The sequence below is a fragment of the Otolemur garnettii genome, unplaced genomic scaffold, assembly GCF_000181295.1.
Source record: "Otolemur garnettii isolate 467f Iridium unplaced genomic scaffold, OtoGar3 scaffold00022, whole genome shotgun sequence".
NCBI lineage: Eukaryota > Metazoa > Chordata > Mammalia > Primates > Galagidae > Otolemur > Otolemur garnettii.
The window spans coordinates 3,217,046-3,237,333 of record NW_003852417.1 but is presented as its reverse complement, the minus strand read 5'-3'; the positions used below and the strand labels follow the sequence as shown (position 1 = coordinate 3,237,333).

The window sequence follows — 20,288 nt, the reverse complement described above, 5'->3', positions numbered from 1 at the left end:
TTTCTGCCAAATCAGATGTTAAACCTCCCATAAATTGTCAGATTAATGATCACTGCTTACAGAATGGTTCAGGTAAATTTAACCTCTGAAACTTTTTAATATTTTAAATGAAAAATAATTTCTTTTCAATTACTAACTATGTGAAGGGAAAAAATTGTTAAGAAGTGATTTTTTTTTTCAAGTGCTATTTAAATATAATCAGGTTTCAAAAATATTTCGGAGACCACAAGTAAGTGATTTCTGGCTCACTTTTAGGTTTGCTTGTAAAAGACTCAGTCCAAAACTTAGAACCTATAGGTTGAGTCTTTAGATATAATAGGATCTTAATAGTTACTTTATGTTTAAAGGTCACAAACCAAGAAATGTCTTATAAGAACAGCAGACACTTAGAATACGGGGCTTACTATGTGCAGGCGATGTTTTAAGCATTCGACACATAACTTATTTACCTCTCACTTCCCTATGGAGTGGGCTCTTACTGTGATTCTGTTTTATAGACAAGGAGACTGAGGCACAAAAAGATAAAAGTATCCTGCCAAAGACTTCAGTGTTGGTAAACTTGAAATCTGGGGTTTAAACCCAGAGTTCAAGCTCTTTCCGCAGCCTTACTAGTCCCCAGGAAGAGCTGGTCTACCCTGCTGGCCTAACACTCTTAGAGAGCACACCGCATTCTTCTTCTGTTGTTGGCAAAAGGGATGTTGCAAATTATTGAGAATGAAAACATTTAGAAGCTCCATTCCCCACTAGTCTGGGAAACTTAGTTGTCTTTGGAGCAAACAGATGTGCAATAGCAGTTAAATATTAAAGGAAAATAGAATCGTGTCATAATTAGTTTAATTGAATGGTTCTTAAATTTTATTTTTAATGTATGTTTGTCTCATAGCAGTTAATCCAGGTGGAATTCTTTTAAGTTTTAATGTGTTTACAAAGAAAAAACTGAATATATTGTTGAACAGTGACTTATGAATGAAATAGGATCTTCCTACAAGTATGTTCTTAAACATCTCTGACACAATTTTTATAATATGTTTGTGTCACACTCACCTACATAAGTCACATCCCAAAGTTGGGCGGCAGGGCAGGGAGTGACCTCACTGATTTAAGGAGGTTAGTGTATTTGTTTATGTGAGACAACAGAGCATACAAAAACAACAGCAGTCGGGTCAGTCCCTGATAACCCCCCATTGGTGAAACTATAATTGAAGAGGAAAAAACTTATTATTTTTTAAATTGCCATGTTTAGTACATTGTAGGTGCTTTTTTTGGTCTGTTTGCTATGTTTATTTTGGATGAAGAAAGTAGTTATAAAATTTAAGATACTTTTTTATATATGTATATTGTTGGGGATTCATTGAGGGTACAAAGAACCAGGTTACATTGATTGCTTGTGTCAAATAGAGACCCTCCCATATAGTGTTCCACCCCCACAAGGTGACCCCCACCCCTTTGACCCCCCCACCGTGTGCTAGGTCATTAATTGTTCTCATGTCAGAATTGAGTACATGGGATTCTTGTTTCTCCTTTCTTGTGATGCTTTGCTAAGAATAACGTGTTGCACTTCTGTCCAGGTTAATACAAAAGATGTAAAGTCTCTGTCTTCCATGGTATACATATAGCACAGCTCATTAATCCATTCCTGGGTTGGGGGGCTTTTAGGATGTTTCCACATTTTGGTGATTGTAAATTGAGCTGTGATAAACAGTCTAGTCGAGTGTCCTCCTTTTTTTTGAGTCTTACTTTGTCACCCTCAGTAGAGTGCATGGTTTCATAGTTCACTGCAACCTCAAACTCTTGGGCTTAAGTGATTCTCTTGCCTCAGCCTCCCAAGTAGCTGGGACTACAAGCACCCTCCACAGTGACAGGCAATTTTTAGAGAACAGGTCTCTCTGTGGCTCAGGCTGGTCTTGAACTCGTGAGCTCGGGCAGTCCACCTGCCTACGTTTCCCAGAGTGCTGAGATTACAGTTAAGATACGTTTTGTTAAAATAGAATCATGCTACTTACTTTTAAAACTTTAGAAGTAGATATAATATTCAAAATATTTGAAAGCATTTTTATGTATATTATTAGTATCTCTTAAATTTAAATGAGTCATTGGTTATTCTTTCCCATCTTATGTAAAACCTTCTAAATAGGTTATCTTAAGAGTAGAAGTGAGATTATTTTTCGTGCAAGATTAATAATTTTGAATATTGGGTGGTGCCTATGGCTCAATGAGTAGGGCGCCGGCCCCATATTCCAAGGGTGGCGGGTTCAGGCCCAGCCCTGGCCAAGCTGCAACAAAAAATAGCCGGCGTTGTGGCAAGCACCTGTAGTCCCAGCTACTTGGGTGGCTGAGGCAAGAGAATCACCTAAGCCCAGGAGTTGGAGGTTACTGTGAGCTGTGTGACACTGCCATGGCACTCTACCAAGGATGATAAAGTTGAGACTCTGTCTCTAAAAAAAAAAAAATAATAATAATTTTGAATATTTGTGAGTTCTGGTTCTTCCCAAGTATGGCCTTAGCAGAGCCTGGGCCTCCAGCTCGCTGTTTCCTGTAGAGTGTTCTATGGAAGGTGAAGCCTATGGCAGGACTCCTCGGGTGGCACGGTGGCTGATGTGGGGGCTTTTAGAGGTAGACCAGCAGCATTGACAACCCATCTCTGCCTCCTGGTGTCTGCATGACTGCAAATTTCCCTAACCTCATTAAGCCTTGGTTTCCTCATCTTTAAAATGGAAATAACACTGATAGCTACCCATAAAGTTGCTTGGGGAGTGAATCAGATACCATCTGAAAAATACTTAGCACAGTGTCTTAAATGGAGCGAGTGGATGTTACTATTATTTTAAGAGATTTGTGGCAAATAAATTTGGGAAATTCCAGGTTAAACAAAGTCAAATCAATTGTTTTACTTCTGGATTTAGAGCCTTTAATATAATCATACCCTGTAAATCTCCAGACAGAAGAAGAAAGGATGAAACATAATCTCAAACTTGTTAGACCATAGAACCTTTTATTCCTCGTGAGATCTTTTGGGAGAGTATTTTGTGGAGCTAACGTGGGAATTGCTGCTGTGATCAGATTCTCTGTCTAGGATTATTTTGCTGTGAAAAGCTTTCTGCTTAATCTTTATGTAAGACCTAATAAGGGAATAATTCTGTGACATTAATAGAGGAATCAAAAATTGTTTTTGCTATTCCTGGCAAATATATTTTATAACTTGATAGTTAATCGGGCTGGTTATTTTGAGGAAAGACTAGATAATAAACAGGTGCATGTGCGTAACTTTAGATTGTTGCATTGATATATGCCAGTAAGCTTCATCCCTCTTGAGACTCCTCTGTGACAGTCCAAGCCCTAATGAATTAGCCCCAAACTAATCCATTAGTTTTACGCACCTAATGAATTCTATGAAAGTATTATTCTGGCCAAGTCTTACAATTAAGAGATTTCCCTGGATTATACTTTGCCTTGTTTATGTTGTTCTATAATGGATATGCTATTTTGTACTACTCCGTCATTTTTGCCTAATATCTGATTTTCAGGTCTAGATAGATGCATTATTTCTAAAATTGGGTATCAGAGTGATGTTTTCTGTAGGAAGATGTCACCTAGTTTCATACCATAGGTACTCTTCATGTCACTTCATTCATAACTTTTTCCTGTGTAAATATTTTTAATTAATAAATAATTCGTGTGATATAAGCAGAGTGTTCTTATGTGGCTACCAGCACATTTATTAAAACTGGGAAACCCTATGAATTGATTGGCAGTGAACTTTTCGTTAGTCCACAATGAAGAGTGTGTGTATAATGTAGGTGTCTGTGTGCCTGGGTATGTTCATCTGTGTTGGTAGAAATTGGTCTGCTGGTCTTTCTTAAGAAGAGTATGTTCTTGCTGTGTTACTGTTCTGACAGGGTCCTTTGCTTTTGGAAATTATGAGTGATATCAATGTTTTTCCTCTTGCCCTTCCCCATATTTCTTCTTGGCAGTATAAAATTTGACAATTTATGTTTGATCATCAATATTGTTTTTAGATTGAATTGGTTTGTGAAAACCAAAACTCTGAGAACCTCTCAGTAGAAAGAACCTTAGCAGTCTATCATAGTTCATAAGGACTTTTTCATCATGTTTATGCTTAGCATTATATTTAAAATAAGGAAGAGTGATATTACTGAAGCAGTTTAAATTTTCTTGACAGATAAGAAGATTAGTAATTTTTTTTTTTTTTGAGACAGAGTCACATTTTGCCACTCTCAGTAGAGTGCTATGGCATCATAGCTCACAGTAACCTCAAACTCTTGGGTTCAACCCAGCCTGGGCCATTGAACCTTTTTTTTTTTTTTTTTGAGACAGAGTCTCACTATGTGGCATCACAGCTCACAGCAACCTCAAACTCTTGGGCTTAAGCAATTCTCTTGCCTCAGCCTCCTGAGTAACTGGGACTACAGGTACCCTCCACAACACCCAGCTATTTTAGAGATGGGGTCTCTCTCTAGTTTAGGCTGGTCTTAAACTTGTGAGCTCAGGTGATCCACCTGCCTCAGCCTTCCAGAGTACTGGGATTACAGGCGTGAGCCACCACACCCAGCCAAAGATTAGTAATTGTGATCTGTAAATTTTTGCTCAGAAGGAAAAATCTTACTATAATCAAATTGTTGTCTAAGAAAAACTGTTCAGTGTTAATTCAAATTTCATAAAGACCTGCCATCTTCTGATTCACTTTCCCCAGGGCTTACACACCTCATTGGATCACCTTTTCTCCGGGCATATATGCATGGATTTTTCATGGACATAAGACTCTATCACAAGGTAAATAAAAAAACACTGTTAATTTAGGCGACTGATGAGCAGTCTATAGCCATTTCTTGTCTGCTTGCACCTTCATAGAAAATACTTTAAGATTTTTGTGGGATCTGCTTATTCTTTGGCATAATAGGATATATATAAAAATGATGTCAATATATACCATTGTGTTATTTTTAAAATTTTTTTTCATTTTGAAAAGGTGAAATTGATGGTAAATCCATTTGCTTATGAAGAATATAGGAAAGATAAAATACGGCAGAAGATAGAAGAAGCACGTGCCCAGAGAGTCCAATTAAAGGTAAATGGACTTAACCACTGAATTTAGCAGAGAAGAGTACTTCATTTTCATTTTGTGTATTAGTCTAAAGAAATCAGGCATTCTTTTTTAAGCTTTGCATTTATTAATAAAATATTAATATTGATTAATATTTTGGGTATATCTTATGTGTTAGTTTTATCATTATAAACTTTGTGCTAATGGTATTATTGGAAATCATACTATAATGACATAGTGTCACTACCACAAGAAAATATGATGACAGTTTCAAATGGGTTTTGAGTTTGGGGAGTGTTAGCGCTTTACTGATCCTCATTTCTTACTGGCCTTTGGGCATCTCATGCTCTCTGGATCGTGAGAAATAGTCATTAGACCATTTGTCAGGAAACAAACTACAATAGTTATATTGGTAGAGAGAATTTAATGTGAAGAATTATTAACCGGGTATTAGAGAACTGAAAAAGCAAAACCACTAAGTGAGTAAGAGTCGTTAACTGCAGAGAGCAGCCACCTCTTCAGTGCTGGGAACAGGAAAGAGGGGGCACTGGGGACTTTGAGGCACAGGGACGATATTCCTGGGAGTGCTGGAAATTGCAAACCAGCACTCACCACTGCCGCCGGAACTGAACAAAGAGCTGTTGTCCTGTGATGCCAACCCACACAGCAAGCAGACAGGACAAGCAAGTCCTGTCCCCTTCTCCTGCCTGCAGTCTCTCTGGCCACCCTCTTGATTAGGTTTGATCACCAAATGATGCCAGTATTCAGAACTGAACATGTAACATATTACATATGTGCGTGTACACATACGTACGTATGTATAAACACATATACTCTTTTAGTACAAAAGACTAATGTTTTCCGCAGTTACCCTTGGCACTTTTCCTTATTCCAGACTATCTCTTAAAAGTGATGAAAGTGCGTGTGTTGCCAGGGGGAGTCTGAGCAAAGGAGCCCTTTTGCCCCAGCTCTTTATAGTACTTGTCAAAGTTGTATTTTACTTACTGTAAAATGGAACCTAAAATGCTAAGTGGAAGAGAACAATAGACAGCGTATGACTATCCTGAGAGCCGTCAGACTCCCATCTAGGACTCCCTTTGGAAATTTGGTACTCGGGAGCAGGAAATAGTGTAGGTAACATATTGGTAGCCAGAGGCTGTAATAACCAAACGCTTTGGCCTCTTGTCAGTCAGTGAGGGGTTCTAGACCCTTTCATGTCTAATGTGGGCCAAATGCAGCCTTTCTCAGCTGCTTCTGTGCTGAGGCAGGTAGGGTGTGGCATGTCCTCACAGCAGTAAGCCACAGTTACCATGAGGCCCACCTGACAGCATCTCTTGTGTCTCTATTTTGTACTCTGGAAATAAAGAAATTAAGGAAAATAAGAATTAGTTACCTATTTATGAAATTATGTTCCTTACAGAACTGCTAACCTTTAAGGGTAAAATATAGCTATCTTAACTTAGTACAGCCTTTTCTCCTTTGTATATTAGAAATTGCCGAAAGTTAACAAAGAGCTGGCGCTTAAGTTAATTGAGGAAGAAGAGGAGAAGCAAAAATCCACATGGAAAAAGAAAGTCAAGGTAAGATTTTATGCATCAGAAAAGATTGATGAGTTTTTTCTACATTTTTGTGATAGTAACATATCTTTTTTTATTGTTTGTTTTTATAAAACACGGGTAGTTTTCGTTTTTGTTTGTTTCTTCCATTTATGAGATAGCATATGCTCAATATAGGAATTTGGAAAATGGAACATCAAGAAGACAGCCACCCGCACACTCCTCTACCTAGAGAAAAACATCATTAGTATTTTAGTGAATTTCCTTCTTGCCCTATTTTTCTTAAACTAAAAAGTATAATGGCAAGAGAGTCTTCTACGTGTAAAATATTTCTTCTAGTTCTATAAAATAACACAGGTGGTTTCCCATTTTGTTAAAAAATGTTTTCTAAATATTTTTAATGGTTGCATATTCTATCTTATGGATGTATTATAATTTACTTAATCCTTTCATTGTTAACTATTTATGTTATATGAGATTTATTTATAACTCCAGAAGTAACCTCATTTCATTCAGACTTGGCGTTCTTAGGAGCACGCAGGCTGATGTAACTGCTTGTCCTTGTGTACCAGTGTGGAAATAGCTGAAGATCGGCCATAAGATAAATACGGGTTAGCGCTTCATCTACTGATACTGTCCAGAGACGAGATTTTTCTGATTTTGCTAGGTATATGAAGACCTCCTAGGTCCTTGCTAATCCTGTTTCTCCATCTGCTTAGACCAGGCAGGCAGACAGCCAAACTTGGTTGTGTACTGCGGTGAGTTGTAGCAGTCTGATCTCCCGTGAGAGCTTGCAGGACCCAACTGTTTGAGTAGGGGCTAATCTTGTAGTTTTGGGCCAGCTGTGTGGTGCTCTGGGGTGGCTTTTGGTTTGATTATTCTTTCTCTGTTCTCTGATTTTTAACCAGGTAAGTGAGCTCTTTTTGTGCTTAGTTTTGTTTTACTTTCTTCATAGTACACAGGGACTTCAGCTAGAGAGTCTTGTGTGCTTGTGCTCATTGGTCGTGTAATCTTGGTGTAATTGCTCAGCTTCGCTGGGTCATGGTTTGTTCCTGTGTAACATGCAGGGTCTGGATATGGGCCTTCTCTGGGCTGTTATTCTGAATGGATTCAGACTCACTGCCCCTCTTGTCTCTGCTTCCTCAGGCTCTCCCTATGTCCCTTCCTCCTGGTCTATTATATTCTTTTCATATGTTATTTAAATCTTAATTTTTGGAAGCCTTCCTAAGTAAACAGACAGATGGCTTTTATCTTTCCATTTTTGTGACATGAGTAGTATACCAATGTTGAAATGGTTACTTAAGCTTATTAGTATCTAAATTTATGTCTGTGTGCTGTGGCTGTGCACTGTACTAACATACACTGATGTGTATCTGCAAGTGTGTGAGGTGCAGGTGCCCTGCTGTGTCGACTCAGCAAGCTCACCTTGTTCTTCACGGTAGCCAAGGCTAAATCCGATTAAGGAGTTACCTTTTCAGCTTCATAAGGTCACTTTACAAGGTAATTGGAAGTGATCTTTGGATTTGCATACCCTAAAGCAGTGGTTCTCAACCTGTTGGCCACAATCCCTTTGGGGGTTGAACAACCCTTTCACAAGGGTCGCCTAAATACATCCTGTATATCAGATATTTACATTATAATTCATAAAATTACAGTTATGAAGTAGCAACAAAAATAATTCTTTTTTTTTTGGCCAGGGCTGGGTTTGAAGCCACCACCTCTGGCTTATGGGGGCGGTGCCCTACTCCTTTGAGCCACAGGCACTGCCCACAACAAAAATAATTTTATGAACCTAGTTTCTTGTACCCTCAATGAATCCCCAACAATAAATAATAATAATAATAATAATTTTATGGTTGGGGATCACCACAGCATGAGGAACTGTATTTTTTTTTTAAGAGGCAGAGTCTTACTTTGTTGCCCTCGGTAGAGTGCTATTGTGTCACAGCTCACAGCAACCTCCAGCTCTTGGGCTTAGGTGATTCTCTTGCCTCAGCCTCCCCAGTAGCTGGGACTACAGGCACCTGCCACTACGCCTGGCTGTTTTTTGTTGCAATTTGGCTGAGACCATGTTCAAACCCACCACCCTTGGGTATATGGGGCCAGGGCCCTACTCACTGAGCCACAGGTGCCGCCCGAGGAACTGTATTAAAAGGTCATGGCTTTAGGAAGGTTGAGAATCACTGCCCTAAAGCTTCAGCAGGTAGAAAGGAGAGCTAATTTAGGCTGTAGATAAATGCATTCCGAGCTGTGTTTTATGCTGGAGTCCTTATTAGCTAATAGAGGACAGTCAAGTTAAAATTTAATTTTGCTGCTTTGTGTACGGTGTTCCAGATTATAAAGATGATTATCCTGGGAAATAGCTCCCATCCCACACGCAGAACCCTCCACAGAAACCTCTCAGTGCATTCCCTGCTGGGCCAACTGGCCATGCCCCTGCACCAGCCCACTCACTTCACTGCCGCCTACCCTCGGGAAGCGCTGGGAGGCCTCAGCTCCAACTAATTGAGGGCAGACCACTTTTAAGAAAGGCAGGGGAAGGGGAGGGAGGTGGGCAGGGAATAAACCCAAACTGACCCTGCCAGTCCATTCCAGTGATCTTTCCTTTCCCTGACCCTCTTTTCTTTATAGACTTTTGTTGAGGTCAGGGGCAGCCAGAGAAGATTTAGAGTGTGCTGTAGTGCCAGATGGTAGAGATGACCTTGCAATTTGAACACACAAAGCGATCTTCATAGTCCGGAGGGGAAATTATTATTGTTCTGTGCCTTTAAAACTTTTTGTTGAAACTTTAAAGAGTCTTTTACTGTCCATTATAAGTGTAATGAAATGAAAAAATAGGAAAATTAGGATCTATTTAGTAAACTATAGTCCAGAATATTAGAAACAAAGCATAATTTTTTTGTGGTGGAAAAGTGTGTAGGAGTATTTGGAACAGTGCACAGTTTATTCTCATCCTAAATTTAGGATTCAGAGCCAGCATTTTCTCTGCCCCAGCAAATTGTCATACTTCTTCCTATGGGGACGTACTTCCACTGTTTTATTCTCCATCCTTTTGATATCATGCAACGTCTCAGAATTCCTTTAATGGACAGTTTTTTGCCAGTGTCGCTTCCACTGAGACATTGTCCTTCTTTTTGTCGTAACTGCTTTCCTCATTGATTTCGAGATCCTTACACACCAGCCTCCGACTGCGGATCTATAGTCCCTCCAGTGGCAGCATCCACATTCCCAGGGGCAGCTCATTTTTCTATAACTCCCTTTAAAATGTGACTCAGATTTGCCCCCTCTTCCTGTCTCTCTCTCTCTCTCTTTTTTTTTTTTTTTTTTTTGGCTGCAGTTCTTTTTTGGTTAGTTTTTTCTTATCCGTTTTTATAAAATGTCACGGGTTTATCTTTGGGATATAAAGAGGCATCACAACACGAATGTGCTTCTTGTCTGTGTGAGCTGACTGGGAAGTTCAGTTCACTGAGCATCACCCAGCACAAGCGTAACGATAGGATTGGCCCCGACCATGTCACACGTCCGTTATTTCCTGAGCTATTTGTGGACTGAAGAGCTAGCAGCAGAGTTGTGCTTTATGTAAACACTCACAGTTGTTGAGCAGAGGTGATTCCAATTTGAGCTGTGCTATCGGGGCATCCAGGGTTAACTACATCATGGTTGCTCGTTCCTGTCGGCCCTGTACGAGCACTTGCCTTTGTGTTATCTCCAGTCAGATCTGTGTTCATTGGCCTTCACTTTTGCTGCTACGTAGTCTCTGCCGATCAAGACGGTATTCATTTATTTTAGAACCTCTTCTTGGGTCATCCTGTAAAGAATTGTCAGGCTGGGACCTGTTTCTACTGCAAGTGTGAGGAATAAGAACCGTGGAGAGTCCTGTCTTCTTTCATCAACAGAGGTTTCTCTTCAGCCGTTCACAGCTGGAAATGCTTTGTAATCATGTCACCTGATAATTTGTCACAAATTCTGCTAGAGAACAGTATTTATAAATTGTGTCCCTAACTTGGTTTTTTGGTGACTTGCTGGCTCAAGTCAAGCCCTATTTTGAGTTCCATTTCATTCCAGAAATATTATGCTGATATAGGGTCTTCTGAAAAAAGTTTGACAGTTTTATCTTATATAAAATGAAGGCCTTAAAAATTATTCCTGAATTAATGAAAGAATCCTTCATCATAATTGTAAAGAACACTTGAAAGAATTGTTATATTCATCAGCAGGTCATTAGTCTTGCCTTTGAACTCAGCTCCTCAAAACCTCAAAAACTTTACTAGCTTTGAGATCTCCTGATTTGAAAGTCTGTATCTTGCAGTTTGTTCTGCTTTGGCTGCAACTAAAAGTAATGGAGACAGACAGCAACATGTATTCCCAAATATTGCTGCCGCTGATAACATAGTAAAAGTGTAATATGATGTTTACTGTACAGTCGATGTTGAACCTGAAATGGGAAAGGACCCATCACTTAGTGTCAATAAGCATTATTTGGACATTATCCAAACTCAGAAATGTGGTGATACTGATGCTAATTAAAAACTATTTCATTTATTTTTTCAAAAAATACATATTGAACTCCCACTATGCACAAACAGGTTTGAAAGGCGTGAGTACCTGTGATCCATTTGACCTGTAAGAATTTAAGTTTTGGTTAGAGCTGTATTTCCTGTAAGTGTCATTTTCCACATTAACCATTTTTGCCAGTTCTTTACTGTTGTCTTCAAGTCTTGTATGAATGTACTCTTCTTGGATTCTCAGCAGCTCAGGCAGGGCTGTGTGAAGTCTCTGGGCCATGTGTGTTCTGTAGCTGGAAAATCATGGCAGAGATTTCTGAATAGCCTCAGGAATTATTAAATAGCAGTAAGAGCTTATATTAAAGTAGTGATTCATCTCTTTAGGGAAAAGATATAATTATGTGCAGATACTCTGGCTTGGATCAGGTAAGTGTTGGGGGGGGGGATTGTTTTGTTTTTTTGAGCCAGAATCTTGCTCTGTTGTCCAGGCTAGAATGCCATGGCATCAGCCTAGCTCAGAGCATACTCCTGGCTTAGAGCAATCGTCCTGCCTCAGCTTCCCGAGTAGCTGGAAGTATAGATGCCCACCACCATGCCAGGCCAGTTTTTCTGTTCTTAGTAGAGACGAGGTCTTGCTCTTGATCTGATAGGTCTTAAGCTTGAGGGATCCTCCTACCTTAGCTTCCCAGAGTACTGAGATTACAGGCTTGAGCTGCCACACCCAGCCGACATACCTAATTTTAAAGAATAAACATTTCTTCAAGGTTTGTAAGGAGCGTAGGGTATTCCATAGTCTTCCTTTTTCTCCTACTCTTTTCCTCCATTTACACCTCTTCTACCTCTGCCACACTCGCCCGACATACCTAATTTTAAAGAATAAACATTTCTTGTATGTTTACAAGAATGAGACAACTATTGCCTTTTTAGCTGACTTTTTTTTTTTTGAGACATAGTCTCACTTTGTCACCTCAGTAGAGTTCCATGATGTCATAGTTCACAGTAACCTCAAAGTCTTGGGCTCAAGCAATTCCCTTGCCTAAGCCTCCTAAGTAGCTGGGACTACAGGTGCCCAACACAACTCCCAGCTATTTTTCGAGATGGAGTCTCGCTCTGGCTCAGGCTGGTCTCACACCTGTGAGCTCAGGCATTCCATCCACCTCAGCCTCCCAGAGTGCTAGGATTACCAATGTGAGCCACTGCGCCTGGCCTGATTTTTTTTTTTATATATAAAACTTTCTGTTAATATTGCCGGTAGTATCCCTTCTTAACTTTTTGGTGTTAGGCATTGTATGGATAACCTTCCCACCCAAAGAAGCTATATAGTAATTTCAGTTAGGTCAGTATTCAGCGTTTACATGGTTATAACCAGGCAAATGCTATTTACAAGCCAAGTCAGGGTCCATGGTAATCTGTGACTGCAATTCTTGTACAACCTTTATTTCCTCTGGAGTTAATAATTGTCTCTTTTGTTTGTTTTCTAAGCAGTTATTAATTACCCTTTCTTTACCTTTTGTCTAAGTCTCATTTTGAGGTATTTATATAGATCAGACTTTATACTTATTTACCTTCCTAAAGAAGTGGATTCGAGACCTTTCTGCCTTTTCCTGTTCTGAACTGGTTATCTTCAGACCCTGGAATCTCCCTTTACCATTGTCCTGAGGGTTCACTCCATACTAGATAAAGAATTTTAAGAACCTTTAGTTTCTTGAAGGAATATAGTTTCCAACTTAGTATTTTCTAGCTGGACAAGCAGTGAGGCAACGTGAGGGTGTGTGGTAAAGATATTTTCCAACATGCAAATTCTCAACAACCAACTAGTACTCTGACATGCTACTTATCTCAGGAAGTTGCTAAAGGGTTTGCTCCTCTAAATTAAGACAGTAAGGCCAGAAAGAGGAAGTGTCCAAGGAAATCTCACATGGGAAGACTGTGCTGTGCTGTGGGCCCATTTTTAATCTAGAAATCTGGCCTATATACTAATGACTCTTTTTAGAAACTTAGATCTTTAGTGATGGAGAATTTTCTAGGAAAAAAAAAAGTCTTCATTGGTTTTTCCTGCCATGATCCTTGCTTATTCGTTCATGATTATAAAAGTATGGGCATTAAAAAGCTGAATGAAAGCCGGTAGGAACAGGTCCCTCAGTCTCTCTCTGGTAACTTGGCCAAACTGTCTGTTTGAGGAAGCTGAAAATATTATTTTTCAGGTCTTCATCTGGCTGGTCTGGAGAAGGCCTGGCTACCAGCATTCTGAGAACTGTCTACTCTAGACATCGAGAGTTGGGGGTGTCTGAGGAGCAGTGGGGTGCACCCCATGCTCGAGTGCCAGCCTTCACGTCCTCTCCGTTACCACAAGCTTCCCTTGCTTCTGCAGTGCTGGGGGTCCCCTTCCTCTCCATTCTCCAGGGGGAACAGGGGGCAGCTAGGCTTTCCAGAACTGGGGATGGAACTTTATGTAGACTTCCTCTCTTGCTTCCAAATTGTTATTGCCTCTGTTTCCTTTCTTCCTCATCCTTAAGGGTTTGTGTTCTTTTTTAAAAGCCCCTTTCCTATTGTTGTGGTGGGCTTTAAGGAGAGATTTAGAAGGAAATTGCTTATGTTCAAGCAACTGTCTGAACTCAGTAGTCTGTACCAACTTAATTTCATAGATAGCCACATCATTGAAAGAATTAATTTGTTTGAAATGGCAAGCATTCCTCGTAGATGCTACTCTGTTGGGAAAAATATTAATGATAAAGATCTCAATCAGATAAACAAAACTCTTTGAGGCGGGGTTTTATACATACTTCAGGTGTTTTCCACGTGTTAATGGTGTGTGGCGAGGTGTTGAGCATGTTGTTTGTAGGTCAGATCACTAGCCAGACACTTGTAAACTACTCTAGAACATTACTAGCTGTGCCTTAGCCTACTTTTTTTATAAAGGCAGTTGTGAAAACAAACAATTAGACTAGGAGAAATCCCTGGGGGAAATATTTTTACACCTATGTCAGAAGAGTTTTTATTTTATAATGTTCATCTAGTACATGTCTTTAGGAAATACAATGTGTTTGTTTTTTGTGTTTTTGAGACTGAGTCTCAAGCTGTTGCTCTGTGAATGCCATGGCGTCATCATAGCTCACAGCAACCTCCAACTCTTGGGCTCAAGCGGTCCTCTTGCCTCAGTTTTTTCTATTTTTAGTAGAGATGGGGCCTTTTTTTTTTTTTTAGCCCTTTTACTATTTTTAGCCTTTTTTCTATTTTTAGCCTTTTTGTTCAGGCTAGTCTCGAACTCATGAGCTCAAGCAGTCCATCCGCCTCAGCCTCCCAGAGTGCTAGGATTATAGGCATGAGCCACCATGCCTGGCCAATGTGTTTTAAATTAAGAAAAAAAATCTGAAGAATACCAGCAACATAATTCTTTTTAACATTTCTTTGTTATTCATTAAAATATGGTTATTACTTTAATAAATATAAATAAAATGGAAAAATTTACTCTTGGATTTTTTTTTTTTTTTTTTGCCTGAAAATATATACGATGCACATAGCTACTCATTTGAAAATATCTGGTTCTTTGGCAATATCACCCATCCCATATTTATGGGTGATTCCAAAACTTGCACTGTAGTGGCCTTTCTCTCTGGAGACCTGCTGTGTCATTTCCTGACACCTAACAGTGTCCCTCAGAATCCTGGCGCCGTTTTCCTTGTGCCACAGGCGTAAGCACTCTTAGGTGGCAGGTGGCCTCTCACCCTTTACTCCACCCCTGCCTATTTTTCTAATCCTTGCCAACAAGGGACCCCAGCTCATGCCACCAGCAGCTTTCTATAGAGTCAGTGGAACTGAATGCATGCTTGAGAAGTTTCTAACCTTGTTTTTAACTCTTTTTTCTTTTCTTTTCTTTCTTTCTTTCTTTCTTTCTTTTTTTTTTTTTGAGACAGAGTCTCACTCAGTTACCCTGGGGGTGATGACTGTGGCAGTATAGCTCACAGCAACCTCAAACTCTTGGGCTCAAGAGATGCTCTTGCCCCAGCCTCCTGAGTAGCTGGGACTATAGACGCCCGCCACAATGCCTGACTGATTTTTAGAGACGGGGTCTTGCTCTTGCTCAGGCTGGTTTCTAACTCCTGAGCTCAGGCAGTCCACCCACCTCGGCCTCCCAGAGTGCTTAGGATTACAGGCATGAGCCATCACGCCCGGCCTATTTTTAACTCTTAACCCTCACATCTCATCCATAACTGGATCTATCAATTCTAAATTTAGAAGTGTATCTTATAAACGTTATTTCCGAAAAAGTACTTGTTAGTGTTTTTATATTCCCATTGCCCTAATTCAGGGCCTATCTCTTTGCCAGTTTCCTAAAATGGCTTCTTAGTCTTCTGGTGTTGCTGGCTTCTCCCTCAACAGTCCGTCTGGCACCCCGGCAGTGGGCTTTCGAAACTCAGTTCTAGTTGTTACTGGAGAGTAACAACTCTGTTTCTGTTCATCTTACTCTTCCCACTCTCTCGTGGCTTCCCTTTGCCTTCAGAGTGACAGTCATAGTATTTAAAATCCTTTACAGTCTGGCCTGATGATTTTGCAAATTGAGCCATTTTTCTGAGGCCCTCAGTCAGATGGAGATGATCTTTCTTCAGATTTGTACCTGTTGAAACTTACTCATCTTTCAAGCCTCCTCCCAGATGCCGTGTCCACATGCCCTTGCTGGGATGTCCCTTGTTGGGATGACCTTGCCTTGCTCCTATGGCACCTTCAACTTGGTTGAGGAGCCTTCCAAAGGTTCCCGATAGCATCCTGTGTGTTTTTCTTCTTCTTTGCTAGATAAGGATCAACTTGATCTTGTCTTTCTTCTCTGAGTCTTGTCTTAGAAATGACATTTAGTCAGAGAAGACTTGTTGAATTCAAAATCTCATAGAATTTTAGGTAAGGATTAATTGATTTTAAGGTACAAACAAGTAATTAATAGGCCAAGTTCCTTAATGTCTTATGATTTGCCAGGTTTTTATATAGCTCTGGCACACAAATACAGTATTCAGAAGTCACCCTCCTGAAACCTTTACTTTCAGTAGTAGAGGAATAGTAAGATCAGGTCTGTTGTGTAGCACCAGAGTCTGTCACAAACGTGTTAGCTTTTTCCAGCTATGCTCAGCCTATTTACTTTGATTTGAAAGCCATTCTAAGTAGATTGTTTTCTCTGGTGTGCAGACCTGTAGTAGATAAAGAACAATAGAGAGTCCTGAGTTTGTAAGATTCTCTGTCATATGTTTCATGAACACATAAGTTTGCAATATGTTTTAGAAAACTTTTTTGTTCAAAAGTGGTACAAATAAAAAGGAATTTGTTGCCAGTCCTGAGCTATGCAAATGTGTCCTGTTAGCCAAAAGTTTTATTATATGAAGGATCCTTTGAGGACAGTTACATGGCCTGGGGAAGAAAATTGTTGAATCTATCTTATAATGGACAGAAACATCCCTTATGCTGCCGAATAACTCAGGTGGGGTTAGTAACCTTCCACCATCAGGCCCCCTCTACCCTACCACGGTCATTATTGCATCTGTGCATACTTCTCCCAGCATAGGGATATGAAGTTGAAGGAATCCCTCACTTTAAATCAGTATGATGGCTATGCTTTAAAAGCCGTGTTTCAAAAAATTATGCTTTGTATTTTGTTTGTTAGGTCATCGTAGCTTCAGATATATTTTCTTGAAATGTATTTTTTACATTAAAAATGTTAAAGAAAATTCTTTCTAATGTGTTAAACATAATGTTAGCCAAAAAGGTTCTTTCTTAGCTTAATGTGTGTAATGGCCAAGAAATGTAGTTCATCTGCAGAGTAGATGAATAGAATATGTTTTGTCTGTGGGAGATAAAAATCCATGGGCAATTAGAAAGTTGTGGAAACTCATTCTAAGGAAATTTCATAATGAGTTAATAATTTATGCTTCATGCAGCTTATTAATTTGTAATAGGATGGATGTTTTTAAACCCTTTTTCTGGTCAGATTTTATTCAGCTGTTAACTTACATTTTTACATACTTTCCCCTCTTTTTCTTCCAGAGCCTTCCTAACATTCTCACCGATGATCGATTTAAAGTTATGTTTGAGAACCCTGACTTCCAAGTGGATGAAGAGAGTGAAGAGTTTAGGCTTTTGAATCCACTTGTTTCGAAAATAAGTGAGAAAAGAAAGAAGAAACTAAGACTCTTAGAGCAACAAGAACATCATGACAAAGTAATGTGGTCCTTATTGTTTAGGGTTTGCTACTGTTTCCTCAGTATAAAGTTTTCTGTGTAATTTAGAAGAATCTTTGATTTTGCTTGATGTAATTAACTGCATATTAATTGTCATTTGGCTCAGAAGTACATCTTGTTTAAAGGCATTTCTTCCAATGCACACAGAGGAGAAGCTGTCACATACCCTGATGAGCTAATGTTGCTTGAAAGAAAATAATGTGCCGGTGTGGTTGGGGGAAAAGAGCTGCTGCTTACTATTTTTATTTTCAGGAAGAGGAGGAAGAACTGGAAGGAAAACCAAGCGATGCAGAAAGTTCGGAGAGTTCAGATGATGAAAAAGGCTGGGTTGAGGAGGTCAGGAAGCAGCGCAGACTGCTCCAGCAGGAGGAAAAACTGAAGCGGCAGGAGCGGCTCAAGGAGGACCAGCAGACGGTCCTCACACCCCAGTTTTATGAGATCAAAGCAGGAGAGGAGTTCAGAAGCTTCAAAGACTCTGCCACAAAGCAGAAGCTGATGAAGTGAGTAGCACTGCTTAGTGACAAGCTGGCACGGGGTCGAGCCCTCGCCTCTCCTCCTTGGCACATGGCCCTAAAGACGACAGTTCCACGTCCTTATTTCCGTGAGGAGCAGTAGAAGAGTGAAGGTGTGGGGAAAGCTGGGCAGGAGTGAGGCCAGGCAAGCCCCCAGCGGACCTGTGGTAGAGCTTACGTGCAGTGAAACGCAGGGTAGTCCTGCCGGTGTGCGGAGTGGACTCAGCATGCTGCGAAACTGGACAGGCCACACTCTTTTATTGTTCTGTTATTGAACTCCCTGTGGAGTTCCGTAACCTGCACACGATTACCCTGTTCTGTGCCTTACACATCAGTGGTTTGAAGCCTTTTGGGTAATGGTAGTTAACAGGCAACACAGTCATTGTCTTGTCACAAAAAGTTATTTTAAAAAATTAGGATCCCGGTTATGTTTACCCCATCTCAGTTTACCTGATTACTGAAAAAGTCACTTGGAAAATTGCCAGAAATGTTAAACCTTTTGTCATTGACACAAGGATCACTCAGCAGCACAAAGAGTGGCATTTTAGATGAGTCAGATACACAGAGACAGAACGTAGAATACCGGTTGCCAGGGGCTGGAGGAGAGGGAATGGGGAGGTGGTGTTCAGTGGGCACAGTTACAGTGTGGAATTATGACAAGGTTCTGGTGGTAGTTGGTAGTGATGGTTGCACGACTGTGTGAATGTACTTAATGCTGTTGAACTGTCCACTTAAAGATAGTTAAAGCATTAAGTTGTATGTTAAAAATGTTTACCACCAAAAAAAAAAAAAAAAAATCACCCTTCCAAAAAACAGAAAGTGATGTTATTGGGCCGGGCGTGGTGGCTCATGCCTATCATCCTAACACTCTGGGAGGCTGAGCCAGATGGACCGCCTGAGCTCATGAGTTCAAGACCAGTCTAAGCCAGAGCAAGACCCCATCTCTAAAAATAGCCAGATGTTGTGGTGGGCACCTGTAGTCCCAGCTACTTGGGAGGCTGAGGCAAGAGAATCTCTTAAGCCCAGGAGTTTGAGGTTGCTGTGAGCTATGATGCCATAGCACTCAACCGCAGGATAACAGGTGAGACTCTGTCTCCAAAAGAAAAAAGTATTATTTGAACAATTTTTCAGCTGTGGAGACTCTAAGTAAGGAATAAACTAGGTACTTGTGTCCAAATTGTGTATAAAGCTTTAAGTTGTTTAAGTTTCTGCTTTGAAAATTTCCAGGCAGACTGAGTGCACTGGCTCACACCTGTAATCCTAGCACTCTGGGAGGCTGAGGTAGGTGGATTGCTTGAACATGGGAGTTTAAGACAGCCTGAGAAAGACAGGAGGATTGCTTGAGCCTTGGAGTTTGAGGTTGCTGTGAGCTATGCCGCCATGGCACTCTAGCCAGGCTGACAAGGTGAGACTGAAAAGAAAAGAAAATTTCCGGGCAAGGTTTTGCTGTCCATGATTTAGATGCATAGACAGTCCCAGTAGGTGTCTTGAGAGAGTAGTTTGAGTACCTGAGGAGCCGAGAGGAGCAAGTGGAGGAAGAGGAGGAGCAGGCGGAGGAAGAGGAGGAGCAGGCGGAGGAAGAGGAGGAGCAGGCAGGATAGATGAGAGCTTAGGTTGGGGTCAGCACCATTTCTGTACCAATGCGTCTCCACCTGTCAACTTTCCATTCTTCCTTTGGAAGAAGGAGGAAGAAGATGAATTGTTTCTGGAGTTGAGATATGTCCTGCTCATCTTCATCTTTCCAACTTGGAGCAAAGATCCAGGACACCGATGTAGAGGGAATCATTCACTTTAGAATCCAGAAGCATCTCAAAATTCTGGTTCTGATTAACAAAGAAAAGATATATTAGTGGGTAAAGAAGCTAGTACAGTTGACCCTTATTGTTAGCACTGTCCACCCCCCAACAATAGTCAAAAGTCAACATCGAATTTTTTACTCCCCAGAAACTTAATGACTAATAGCCTACTGTTGACTGGAAGCTTTAACAGTCAACATTCAGTTAACACATATTTTGTTAAGTTTTATGTATTACCTACTGTATTCATACAATAAAGTAAGTTAGAGAAAAATATTATTAAGAAAATCATAAAGAAGATAAAATGTATTTCCTTTTTGTTAAGTGGAAGTGGGTCATCACCGAGGTCTCATCTCTGTCTTCCCCTGGAGTAGTCTGAGAAGGAAGCAGAGGAGGGCTTTGTCTTACTGTCTCAGGGATCGCAGAGGTAGGTCAGGTGAAGGGCGGCTGAAGGGGTGGGCACACTCCTTGTGACTTGTATTGAAAAAAATCCACATCTGAGTATACTTATGCAGTACAGACTGTCAAGAATCAGCTGTAATATTCTTTTTTTTTGAGGCAGTCTCACTATGTCGTCCTCAGTCGGTAGAGTGCTATGGAGTCACAGCTCACAGCAACCTCAAACTCTTGGGCTTA

The 20,288-nt window shown here is 40.4% G+C and overlaps 1 protein-coding gene across 2 annotated transcripts in view; it reads left to right on the top strand.

Moving 5' to 3' along the window:
* Positions 1 to 20,288, top strand: part of NOL10 (nucleolar protein 10) — a 104,035-nt gene that overhangs the window by 69,200 nt on the left and 14,547 nt on the right. For both annotated transcript variants that reach the window (XM_023511874.1, XM_003787389.3), the window contains 5 exons: positions 4,712 to 4,791; positions 4,988 to 5,086; positions 6,553 to 6,642; positions 17,151 to 17,324; positions 17,597 to 17,844. In XM_023511874.1, the coding sequence (XP_023367642.1) occupies positions 4,712 to 4,791; positions 4,988 to 5,086; positions 6,553 to 6,642; positions 17,151 to 17,324; positions 17,597 to 17,844 (691 nt within the window). The remainder of the gene's footprint in view (positions 1 to 4,711; positions 4,792 to 4,987; positions 5,087 to 6,552; positions 6,643 to 17,150; positions 17,325 to 17,596; positions 17,845 to 20,288) is intronic.